A 13,087-nucleotide genomic window follows, 5' to 3' on the forward strand; every position below is an offset into this window, starting at 1 on the left:
GGGTGTTCTTCCCATAGCACAATGAGACACAGTGTACTTCAGCCTGGTCTCTGACCTGGACTATGAAGTGATCAGAAGCCTGGGATGCAACATGGTGTGGGGTGTATATCTGCAGGCAGCTTAAGAAATACCTCCTTTGGCTACCATCTTGTTTTAGAGTTTGTATTTCTCTTAGAGTTTCCCATTTGCAGACAGCTGCCCTGCACACATTCTTACCATCCAACAAGAAAAGGATCTTGGAATAAATACCCTATGGCCTCAGTGTGGTGATCTGGATGACAGGAGTCTTGCCTTTTCCAGTCAGATGATGCTAAAAATTTTGTGTGCGTTGTAACAGTGGTGTGGACCAAAGCCTTCCATCTCCTCTTCCGAATGGGCAGTTTGCAGAGGGTGCTGCTTGGATGTGCTTGGAGGTCTTGTCTCCCAGGCATAAGAACAGGCAGGGCCAGGACTGGGCTGAGACCTGGCAATGTTCTTCCCGTTCTCCTGCTGCTTCACACACATAGTTTGCTCTTTCCCATTCAGCACCTACCCTTTGTGGGGAGGGGGAAGCCCTAATGCATTATCAGGGGGCAAAGAAGTCTGCAGGGATGTTTATGAAAAACTTTTGATTCTTATAAAAAAATTTTTTTAAAGTTTATTGAAAGAACAAATGCAATATCCAAAAAAAAGCAATAAAACCCCCCCAGGAAATGCTTTGTGTTTCACAGGTAAATTTTTAGAGTAAGGCAAAATTTGAGTGGCAGGCAGGATGATGCTTTCTTCCTTGCTAGCACTAACTGGATCAAGATGTAGTGCTGAGCCTATGATGGAGGAGAGAAGGATGTGGTATGGCTGTTTTATGTTTGGTGGTAAATTTAGCAAAGACGTTGAGGACTGCGTGAACTTTATGAGTTGAGCAGAAAGCTCTTGAATATCAAAATGAGCTGAGGCTAGCAGGCAGGAAAGCTTATTTCTGAATAAAAATCAAGCTGGGATCACAAAACAGCTATATTTCACCTTTGTTCATGAGTGTGTTAAAGGGCATCTCTGATTCTATGGAAGCTAATTCACAGATTGCAGTAAGCTGGGTGAGAATTTGACTGTAGTAGGATTTTATAGCATTAAGTGCTGGCTATTGAATATTTGTTATCTCTGATCTGAAGAGCTTTAAAGGCCAGTGCTTTCCATGTCAGCTAATTTACTGACCTTAAGTAGAATGTACTACTTATGTTTTGCTGCAGTAACTTAGATGAAACAAAGTAAGCACAGTTTTGAACATCTCCGTTTATAGGCTACATTTGCATAGGGTTTTATAAAATTCCATAGTCTTAATTTTAAATTACTTAAAAAAACCCCTAGTTTATCAGCTGCAGAAATCATTGTAACTGGTATAAATCTGGAAAACACATGTATATCTATAAAATAATAGTGGGCTACCAGGTTGTACAGGCATGTCCCTCCAGCTGTGTTCTGGTTAGCAGCAACTACCCTCACTATCATGTAAAGGGATGGTGGGCTAGCCCAAGTGAGAAATGGGCACAGTTAGGGTTGGGCTTGTTCTCCACTCTGTTGCAGACAGACTGTTGTAGATGTGTCTGTGGCTACAGGAGATGCTTTCTGATATTGCTGACCAGGTTAGATGGGAGTCTACCACTTGCAATCTTGGCCCATCTTCTTCCGCAAGTGAGTTGTTCTCTGTTAATGTGGTCACTGATGGATTTGCAGCTTCTGATAAGATTAAAAGGTGTGTTGCCAGCTGCAGGGTCCAACTGAGACTTGTTTTGCAGGTGGGGCATTCAGAGCTTCCCACTTATTACACAGCTGGAACAGCTGTGGGTGCCTTGGCCTGGAAGGGTGCCTGACGGAACCAGGGGAGCGTGCCTGTGCAGAGTCTCGTTCAGGAGGTTTAAGTTTTCTTGGCATCTATTAAAATACGAAGTGTTTGTCTCTTCTGGGTATGGTGGTCTTTGCTACCCCTCTGTCACATTTGTCTATAATTGTCCAGGAGATTCATCAGTCTTGGAAAAGGAAAGGGAATGTGTGTGCACATGCAAGCCTCATTTCTTGAGAGAAGCCCTTCCTCTCATCCAAATGACCTTAAATAATAGAGAAGATTTCTTCAAGTAAGTGCAGTTGTTTTGGATGACTGCTTTGGGTATAATCTTTGAAATGATTGACTATTTTAAATCATGATAATTAGGTCTGACCATTAACCTCCCACAGAGCTGATTACAAGGATAGGGGTGATGAGGAAGTTTTTTATTTTTCTTAGTGCTATTGTTTCAGTCTGTTTGCAGAGTAAACACAATGAGCGTGTGGGTTGATTACCCTTCAGACCATCTCTCAAGACAAGAGGAGTTGTATATTTAGTCTTTAAATGTGAAAACCTGGGTTTTAGAGAAAGCATGTTCTGGGGAGATCTGGGGAGGCAGTGGGTCTGTGTACCTGTGCCTTTCCAGACCCCCCAGCTGTTTACTTACTGAGTGGCTATTTCTAGATCATTCATCCCTTTAGCACAATCGTATACAGCACCTCTGAGGGACATTCTCTTTGTTGCTTTAAGATTGTCTTGACTAAGAGCAGCAGAGATTGACTCCTCCAGCGTTTCTTCAGACAAGCACAGCCCAGCTCTTAAAAAGTGTGTTTTTACAGGGCATCTCTCAGTCTGCCTGTAGTACTCAAATGAGTTATGAGTATTGCATGGCTAGGAGTGCTCCGAGTAACAAAAGGCACTTATTGATTGCAAGGGAAGATTGCTGCAGGAAGGAGAGCGAGTGGTAGTCTGTGCATTGCAATGGGCAGCTGCCCATGCGGTGAAGCAGCCCAGGGTTTAGCTGAAGGGGAGCTTTGTTGAGGAAAGGAGAATCCTTGCCTGGAATAATTGCCTCTGAGCCAGGGAGAATTGGCTACTCCAGAGTGGGAATAGGCCCCCAGCTACCTTTGGCACAAACAGCAGGGCTGTTGCAAATCTGATTTGAGTCACTAACAATAAGGTATTGAAAAGGCAAGCGGACCCAGCAGTTCTCTCTGACTTTTCTTTCGATCCTAATTTATGCTTCAGCTTCACTTGCTTGAACCAAACCTGTAACAACACAAATGTATACGTGGAAACAAGAAGAACAAAAATCTTTAGGAGAGACAGCGAAAGGCCTTTGGAAAATAAAGGAAACTTCTAAAAATACTGGTATTTTGGGTGAAAGCAGAATATAATCTGAACTGTTACTGTTCGCTGTATTTTGTGATAAGTGAAGCTACAAAATGCTCTCTTTCCCCCACAGAGCTCATAAAGCTCAGCTCTGTGTACCAAATGGATTATTTTGTTTTTCATTAAATAAAGAAACTTGTAAACAGTGCTCTGTGCTATAGAGATCATAATCTCCACCATCCCCCTCCTCTTCCTTAAACACCAGATCACGCATTTGTCAGGTTGTGCATAGGCAGTGGCCAAGCCCTGGCTGAAGCTCCAGTCTGCTGGTGGTCACTGTGGCTTGGGGGCCAGACAAGACACCTTCCTGGCATCTGAGCACCATTACTGCATGAGTTCAGTTGTGCTTTTATAAAATCCTGTTTCTGAAATCAAAGGCTTGCTTGCACAGTGTTTGAAAGCTGCTCTCTGTGCAACAGCTGCAGTTGGTTGCTGGAGGCCAAATAATGCACAGGTTTTATATAGCAGATAGCAAGAAATGTTTTATGAAGGTCCCTGGGAATAACTGCTAGTTTTGCCAGTTAAGTTGGTATGTGCTGCGTTACTCCACCATCTTTACAGCTTTCAAATTTGTAAGGTGTAATGTGTTGAAAGTTTCACTGTTATCCCTGTAACTTGAGCCACAATTCTTGACAGTGCTCTTGCATCAGGCACTAAGCAATACAACCCTCACTCCACTATTCCTCTGCCTAATCTGTTTGCTTAGCATCTTGTGTAATAATCATACAACTTTTTTTTTTTCCTCTAGCCCTTTATCTGTAAATTTATTGAACATTTGACAAAAGCAGGTACTATTATCTTCATTTATATTTCCATGATACTGGAAATGTTGGCCATAGCTGTAGTGTAGCAGCCTCTCCTGTGATATGCACAGGCACGGGTCAGTTTTTACCACTTTCAGACTGGAGGAAACTGCTCTGCTGCAAATCCCACTTACTAATGGTTTTGTGTGTATTTGCCATGGGTCTGTAACTAGATGTGGTGAGTGATAAAGTGAGACCAAATTTGTTGATGACTTCTGCTCCATCTGCTGGACTCACTGCTCATGTCCCATTACAGAAAATCACTCTGAAATAATTGACAAATTGCATTCAAAAAGCAGAGATTAGGTCAATTATAAGGCATAGCAAGTTATTAAATACCAAACTATACTTGGTTTAGGTGAACACTAGATTAGTGTTAGTTGCTTCTTTTTCTTCATTAATTTTTTTGGTTTTGTAACTGATTTCAGTTAAATATATTTTTCCCTAATCAAGTGCACATCTGGCAAAAATGGGGCAAAATGTTCTTATATTGTTACTTCATTTTTTTCCAAGTAGTTTTATAAAACTTTGATAGCTCAAATCTATTTGAATTATTATCACAAGATCTGCACATAATAGTTTTTTTTAAGTTTGGAAGGTAGCTAATACCAATAAATATTTATGTAATCAAGTTTAATACAGGTATGCTTTCCTGATGTAATCATAACCCTTTCATTGAGCTATGTGATGTTTTTTAATGTGCCTTGAGTGTGAAGTAATCCCATCTGGATCACCATTTTATTCTTCCTGTCTGCAGTAACAAGCGACTTGTGGCCTTAGGGCCAAATGACACTTCATTCAACACCAGACGAGCCTACACCAGTGAAGATGAAGCCTGGAAGTCGTATTTGGAGAATCCCCTAACAGCAGCTACCAAGGCTATGATGAGCATAAATGGTGATGAGGACAGTGCTGCTGCTCTTGGCCTATTATATGACTATTATAAAGTAGGTAACTCCATCATTATTCCTCCCTGCTGTACTTAGGAGGGGACTGTTCACACTATGATGCATCAGTAGAGCCAGTTTTTGAAGACAGAAGTCATTGACTCTTGTTATTTCTCTAATTCTTGCATCAAGCACCCTTTCTGTTTTAGGAAGCCTCTCTCTCAAAAATGAAAGCCTCTTTTGATGTGTTTAGTTCTGGAGAAAAAAAAAATAATTAGAATTTCCATATTAAATTTGCAGCCATGATTTCTTTTTGAGCATAGCTTTCTCCCTCTTCCTTTGCAAGAGCACTAGATAAATAAGCCCCCTTTTTATTTGTGCTCACTTTAAGTATTCTTTAAAAAGTGGAAGTGTGGAGGCCTTGTCCATGTTTAAGTTTGTCTGCTTTTCTGTTTCATTCCACACATGTTTTAGTTTGCTCTTTAGCTGGAGTATCTCTCATCTGACAGTTTCCCATATTATTTTTATTTGTATAATGATTGCAGGAGGCTGTATACAAACACAGAGTGAGGGCTAGCCCTTGCACTGGAAATTTGCAGTCTAAACAGAAAGGGGAAGATGGAAATGGAGCTGTACACAAAGACAGAGAGTTAAATCAATTTACAGGGGAAGCACTGACACAGGATCTGAGTTTGTTAGGTTCTAAGCCCAGAGCTTTACCTACAGTTTCAATACCACCTTTTTTTTGTGTGTATTTCATAGTGTTGAAGTGGAGCTATGTTTGAGTTTTCTGCTGAAATCAGGGAGCCCTACAGGGTGTGTCTCTGTGTAATGCAGACATTTCATTCTGAAACTGAGGCTGACCCCTTTGTACTCTGCAAAGGGAATCAGTGTCGCTACCAAGCACTGAAGTATAAAATTGTTCATTTTACATAAACTATTTCAGTAATCCTGAAGCCACCTATGCCTGTGTTGTACAATAGATTTGTGAAAGCCAGTAGAACACTGCCAGCTCACTTCATAATTCATGAAGAAGTAATTGGCTTCTGTCTTAGTGATACTTTCATATGTAGCAGTTCATTAATCTGCTGTATTTTAACAATATAACCAGTGAACAAGCCTTTTCCCTTCTCAAAACTGTTTTAAGAGACATGTCTGTTTTTTTATTCCAGGCAGTTGCAAAAGACTTGGCATTCAGATGGAATAAAATGTGTTAATCTCAAAGCTATTTCCAGCATTCAATCATAGCTATTTCTGTCTTAAACTGGGAAAAATGGGTAACTCTTGTTGATGCTGTCAAGCAGCAATTAAAAACCTAACTTAAATCTCTGTGCTTTAATGTAGAAGTGTAGAGGAGGACTTCCAGTGCACAAGAGTCCCTTGAATTGCCCTTATTTATCATCTGACTTAAATAATATGGCATGCTGGATAATTTTTTTAAGTACTTTTTCAAGTCAATAGTAATTATTTGAACAGGTTTACCAACTCCCCCCTCCCCTTCTGTTTTCTTGTAGTGATGTATATCCCTGAAGGAGGGTCTATGTTTAGGTGTATATATATGATCTTAACAAGGAAATCAACACGTGCAAGTTGTGGCTTAGATCCCACTTCTAAAATTTATGAAAGAGATTTTTTTAACCAACAGGACACTTAACAGGGAGAGAATATGTCCCTAAGAGAAGGAAAGTCTATGGCAAGTGCTCTCTGACTGCTGCTGTCTTGTAGATGTAGCTGATATTAACCTTGGCTACTGTAGTCCACTGTAATCCACTGTAATATGTTTTTTTCTAAATTCAGATATTTTCCTGATACTTCTCTACAGTATTTAAAGATAAAAGGTACAGCTTTAGCTCATTCTTAAGTCTATTCTTTCTCTTTAATCTTCAGTTAACTGCTGTGATGGAGTGGATATATTTTCTTGTGTAAGAAATGGAAGTTTTGGCTCCCAAATTGCTGGTTCATCAATAAAACAAAAGTACAGACGTGACAACAGCTTTTCCCTTTCATATCTGTGCTGGTGTCTGGAAATGAGTGAATGGGAAGACAAATCTTTTAAGTCACTTTTGGTGTCAATTCTGAGCCTATAGAAGGGCCAGATTTGACTGGATTTTTACTTTTCATAGCTGTTGATGCACTCAGCAAAGCAGAAGTTGTGTTCTCTGGTGCTGTGCTGGCTTGCCTCAACCTGTTCCCATGCTAGGAAAGGGAGAAATCTACAAACATGTCCTGGTTATGAGTCCTGCACTCTCCAGACTGTTCCATAACAGGAGGACATAGCTGGTGCTTGTGGTTTGGTTGGACCCTCTTTTTCCTCTGAGCTAAATGGGTCTCCATGCAGTGCTCATTAAAACATCACATCTTTCTGCTCATCTCTTATTATTCAGTGAAAGTCTGTGTGTTTAAGAATATAAGCCATGCTTTTTGGATAGCTTGACCTACCTTGGTATTCCAAAGATAAGGTCATACAGAAGGGTGCTTTGCTCCAGATTTGTGTGTCCAAGAGCTAGACAAGAAAACAATCCCTACATTTTTTCCCCTTTGGAAATTATGGTTCTGTTCACAATTAATCTCCCGAAGAAAAACAGCTCTTGGAACTGGGCAACACTGATACAGTTACATTTTTCTAGTTGCAGTAAAGCAGTTTGAGGCTGCAAATATGTGAGAGTTGCATTTACCTGACCCCGTGCCTGGTGTTGTTCTCAGGTTCCCAGAGATAAAAGGCTGTTGTCTGTTAACAAAGTGAGTGATAATCAAGAAGACCAAGATAAAAGGTACAGTATTATTCAAAATCATACACCCAGCTACTAACACTTGATCAGTTGTGAACTGAAGGATCTATGATAGCCTGAGGGCTTATGATTTTCTTCCAAAAGATAAAGGAATAAAGACTGTTTTGGGAAGCAAAAAGTACTCTTTTTAACTCGTTGGAAAAATTTAACAGTATTTTTAAACACATAATTTGCAAGTTAGCAGAAATTTTCATTCCTTGTTTGTGTTGTGTGTGTAGTTTTTTGTGGGGGGATTTTTGGGTTTTTTGGTTGCATTTTGCTGCTGCTGAGATTAGTTAAATCAGATGATACTGACAGTTGGGTACTGACTGTTTTTCTTTCAATTTTCTTCTTCTGAAAGTGAGTAGTTTGACCTCGGTAATCTGGTTTATTCAGTTTTCTTGAACATTAACTTAGGATCTGACCAGAATCAAATTAAGTAACTGTCATTAAATAATTTTCTCATAATGTTTTTCTCACTGTTCTCAGATTTCTGCCTTCCTCTGTAGGCTAAAAGTGACTTGGAGGAAGTCACAGGAAGCTGACTCCTGTTTTTATTAAGACTTGTGGACAGGAGAGTGTGTATTTATGTAGAAAGAACTAAGTTTCTACATATAGAAAGACACCTTTATGTAAAATTATAGTGGAGAAAAGCTACACAAGATTTATTGCAGTGTAGATCTCCAATAGCATGGAAGATGAAAGTTTAAATAGTCAGTAGTATAAATCCACTGCTTCAAAACAGAATATGAAACTCTTTTTAAAGGAACAGTTATTCCTATGCAAACGCCCAAGAAGTTCTTATGTTGAGTGTGACTGACAAAACTGGTCTTCAGTGGAAAGCCAAGAGAGAGGAGTTGTAATGTCAGAACAGATCTCCTGGGCTGAAAACAAAGTGGTGTGTTACACCTACTAAAAGTTTTATGAGTTAACAGTTTTATATCAGTGCAACTAGTATCCGCAATCAGATCGCTTTCAACAGCACCCAGAGGTGAGAATGCTGCTGGAGGTTACCTTGCAGCTGCTGTAGTTACTAATCTACTGATACAATGGGATTCCCAAGCCTGCTCTTTTAGAAGAGTATTGGTACTGGAGTTACATGAGGAGTAGTGGCTTGTCAACAGTCTGAAAGAACACGCATCAGTTTATGAATTTTGCTGTTGATATTCTGCCTATTTCATGTGCAAATTATTTACTGCAAGTAATCCATACCTTGCATTACTCTTTATGCTTATTTTGTGCCTAAAGGCTGTTGCACTGCTGGGCTGTTTTTACATCCAGATTAGAAGACAAGTCAAAGCCTTCTGTATCCAGAATTTATTGTAACAGTCATACTGATTATAGGTTAAATCAATTGTATTATATTTTCCTAGCTGTTAAAGAGCTCTGGACCTCTCTGCTTGCTTCATAGTGCCTTTTGCCTAGTATTTATTAATGTGCTGCTTCTTATGGCAGTATCTTATCAGAGTCCAAAGATCTCCTTCCCTGCCATCTAAGAGCATTAAGCTATTTAAGGAGACTTACTCTATCAGAAGCATTCATAACATTTTTTTGGTTTTGTCTCACAGAAATTGTCTTAATAGCACGGAAGCTCAGAGTAATTTAAGTGGGGGAGAGAACCGCGTGCAAGTCCTGAAGACTGTGCCGGTTAACCTCTCCTTGAACCAGGATCCTTTGGAGCCATCCAAAAGGGAATACAACACAAGTGTGTCTGGGAGCTCAACACCCATCACGGGGACTGCAGTGACTGTGGTTAAAGCAGAGGAGTTCACTCCTGTTTTTATGACCCCACAAGCACACTATGCAAGAGGAGAAAATGAGGAGCACCGAGGAGTTATCTTTGAACCGTACGAAGTGTCCAACATTGCTCCCCACACAAATTATCTCAAAGATGACCAGCGCAGTACTCCTGACAGTACGTACAGTGACACCTTCAAAGATGGAGGTACAGAAGTAAGTTTTCCACCTCAAATTGGCATCTAAGAACTCAATAAAACACTGTAAACAAGATAAGGAGATTTGAGCTTGTAAACAAGATAAGGAGAATTGACCTGTCCACAAGAGCCATTAGAAGAACAGTGATGCTTGTTTCAACAGATTTCTCTCTGCTTCTCTCTGTGTTCCTATCAGTTTGTGCCCTGGTGATAGGGGAGCATCATGAAGTGTTTCAGAAGGCAGTTTTAAAGTTGTGTATTGGAAACTGAGAAATATAGATACTGATCTTCTGTCTTCTGGGATGTTGTGTCAAGTAGAGGATGGTTGCCATTCTGAAAGAAGATCTGTTATCCACTATAAGATCTGGCTTCAGCCGTATTCATAACAGTAAGAAAAAACTGCCACTTTGTAACCAGGAAATCCTTAATGTTCTCCTGAAAGTGCAAATGAGCAGTGTCAGCCTCTGCTGCTGATTAAACCCAAGTAATTTATTCAGAAGCTGTCTGTTGCACAAGCTATACTCTGGAACACTGACAAGTGAGAAAAAACTAATAGAACTGGGTGACTAGAGGGGAATGGTGAAGTTGACAGGCAGGGAAAGATAAGGTGCATGTGTATGTAGGGAAATGAGGAGAAGAAAGATGTATTTTACACTGTTTCTCTAAGGCAGAGTAATTAATTACAAAGTCAGTTTTAATACGGTGAGTACCCTCCATCTGTTTTTGCCTGCTGCAGAATAATGCAAACAAGCCAGAAATGTTAAAAAGGTAAAAATTACTTAAAGCTGACAGTACCTCTGCAAATAATTAGAGATATTAGGTGGTAAAACTCTCCTTGGATTTTCTCCTCCAGGTCTGCGAAATGGTAAATATAACAGAAATACAAAGCAAGCTACATTAAGGCCAAGTTACTGATTGATAATATAAGAAATTAACTGCGCTTGTGTTCGTGTAATACAGAGAAGTAAATTTTCCCCACACAAACATCATAGATCAGGATGTCTGGAGGTGAAATCCATTTTCTGATACAGAACACATTTAGGTCAGCTAAACGAATAATTAATGAAGAAATCTGGCTTGCCATTGAAAAATCAGTAACATCAAACCCTGGATTAGAAACACTGCTCTCTGCATTACCAAATCACATAATCACTATTTTTCATTGTTGCTGGTAAGTGGCTTTTTATGAGTGCAGCAGTACCAGTCCCATGGCCTTCCCTTGGTGGTGTAGCTGAGTGATTCTGTTCTGAGGCACTACTGAGAGCCACCCAGTCAGTCCATGCTGTGCAAAGTGCTGTTGAATGTGCAAAGTTGTTAAACTTGGGGGTAAAACGGGAATTTGATCAACCTGGTCTGGTGGAAGGTGTCCCTGCCCATGCAGGGGAGGTGGAACTGGATGATCTTTAGGGTCATGAGAGAGACATCAGTAAAAACATATTTTGAGCAAAAGGCAATCCAAGAAGCAGCAGCAAGGCTTATGTAGTCAAGTACAAATGGACTCCTTTACTCAGGTAGACAGAGTTCAAATTCTTGCTTAGTCTGTGCAAAAAGACTTAATTTTTTCAGAATCCCATCTCTTGATGTAATTTTTGATAGATATGTTTTCATTTTTTAAAGAGTAGGTCTCCTTTAATATGATATAGTGTGCATTTCAATCAAGCAGAATCTCATATCTAAGGTAAATGTTTTCTTAGCCTGCATCATCACTTACATTCAAAACAAGCAGTACAGCAATTTCATTTCTTACCAGCATTTCATTGTAGGCCCTAAGGATGGCTACCTATTTTTAAATAAAGCAAGACGAAGCAAAAAGTGATGTCTCTAGGAAAACTGTTATTTCATTTGAAAATCTAATTATATTGCAATGAGGTACATTTTTACAGGCTTGTTTTAAAGCATATTAACGTGTAGGCAAAGACTTTAATAGGGCATAAAATATTCTTCAGCTACATTTCTGTAGCAATTAGGCTATGAAAACTCTAGGAGCTTGATATAAGTGAATTATCTCTGTCAGTTGTAGTGTAAAAACTATGGAGGATCCACTCCAGTTTTTTAGGGACTTTGGCTGATAGTTTCTTTAACTAGACATAATTCTACTTTTGTTGGTATTTTTGTTTTGAATGTATTGAGCTATATTTAATTGTTGTTTTTATTTTTCAGAAGTATCGCAGTGTGTCAGTGGGTGCTGAAGAATATATTTATGAACAAACAAGGTATGGCAAAACCTTTGAAATTTGTAGACTGGCATCATGTAGGAATGTATCAAGGAGAGGCTGCCTGCACCCACCTGGGGCATGCTTAGGGCTCCCTTGATGCTGCCCAGCAGTGCTCTCCCCTTCTTCTCCTGCACATCTTAGTTTCCAAGTCTGACCAGTTTATATCTCCATCTCTTATCTTCCCCAGCATTGTTTTCAGTTAGTTAATCCTCTGAAGCCCCCAGAGATGCATGACATTAAAGTGTTCATGCATTGACAGCTGGGTCATACAAAGTCTTTGCCACCTTTCAGGATGACACGATGCACAAGTCAGATGTCCAGCATGGCTGAATGGGTCATGAACCTTATGGAATTCCCATGTTTACTTTTCCTTTCTGTTTTTTCGAGTTACTTCCAGTAGGTTTTCTAGGAAACCCTCTGTCATTTTACACTCCTTGTTGTGGCACATCATGTTTACCTATAAAGAAATACAAATGATGTATCTATTGCAGGCCATGTAGAAACTGTAAGAATTACAAAACCTTTTTTAAAAAGTTTCAAGAACTGATGTTTGAAAGGAATAGAGTCCATCTGGTAGGCATGTGTAGACTGTGCAGACACTGCAGAGTCATTTAACTGATAAAGTCTGATCAGTTAATTTGATATGAAATGTATAAGCTGATGCTTCATTTAAAGCTTGTGAGTAGCCCTATTTATATCTGACAGCTTACTCTCACTTTAGAAACAGGAACATGCCTACATAGTTTTTCTGGAGTAGGCATATGACTGCTTCTGTAGTGGAGGTTCCTTACATCTTGATCTTTTTTCTGAGGTATATTAAAACAGTTGTTAACTTCAGTGAGACTCAAAACTGAGTCATTATACAGGCAGTACATATGAAGCAGATTATTTAGCAAAGACTGCTCACTTGTTACACTGGAGATTTACAAAATTGAATCCTGAAGCACTGTCTTTGTTAACAGTTCTCAGACATGAAGTATCTGATGCTATGGCCCAGGTCCATGTTAGAACAAGACCTCCAAATGTACATTAGGAAAAATGAAATACAGTTTTCCTGGGAGTTACCTGGAAGTGATACATGCTCAGAAATGAAAGCCTCAGGCTCAGCAAAAGAGTTGGTGAATATGAAGCTAATTGGAAGCCTGATAAAAGACCCTGTAACTGCACAGGACTTTAGTTAAGACCCGTGATCAGATTCAGAATAATATTATAATAATTTGAGTAGCTGCAGTAAGTTTTTAAGGGTAATAGTAATCCTCCTGTTACGGGGCATGCTTTGATTGCCTGCTGTG

General features: G+C 39.6%; 1 protein-coding gene across 6 annotated transcripts in view; it reads left to right on the top strand.

Moving 5' to 3' along the window:
• Positions 1-13,087, top strand: part of GRHL2 (grainyhead like transcription factor 2) — a 65,534-nt gene that overhangs the window by 7,587 nt on the left and 44,860 nt on the right. For 4 of the 6 annotated variants that reach the window (XM_071738076.1, XM_071738080.1, XM_071738079.1 and 1 more), the window contains exons 2-5: positions 4,748-4,937; positions 7,581-7,648; positions 9,214-9,598; positions 11,740-11,792. In XM_071738076.1, the coding sequence (XP_071594177.1) occupies positions 4,748-4,937; positions 7,581-7,648; positions 9,214-9,598; positions 11,740-11,792 (696 nt within the window). Of the gene's footprint in view, positions 1-2,545; positions 2,621-4,747; positions 4,938-7,580; positions 7,649-9,213; positions 9,599-11,739; positions 11,793-13,087 lie in introns of all 6 variants that reach the window. The other 2 variants (XM_071738081.1, XM_071738082.1) reach the window with 2 other exon arrangements.

The sequence above is a fragment of the Heliangelus exortis genome, chromosome 2 (assembly GCF_036169615.1).
Source record: "Heliangelus exortis chromosome 2, bHelExo1.hap1, whole genome shotgun sequence".
In the NCBI taxonomy this organism is placed as follows: Eukaryota; Metazoa; Chordata; class Aves; order Apodiformes; family Trochilidae; genus Heliangelus; species Heliangelus exortis.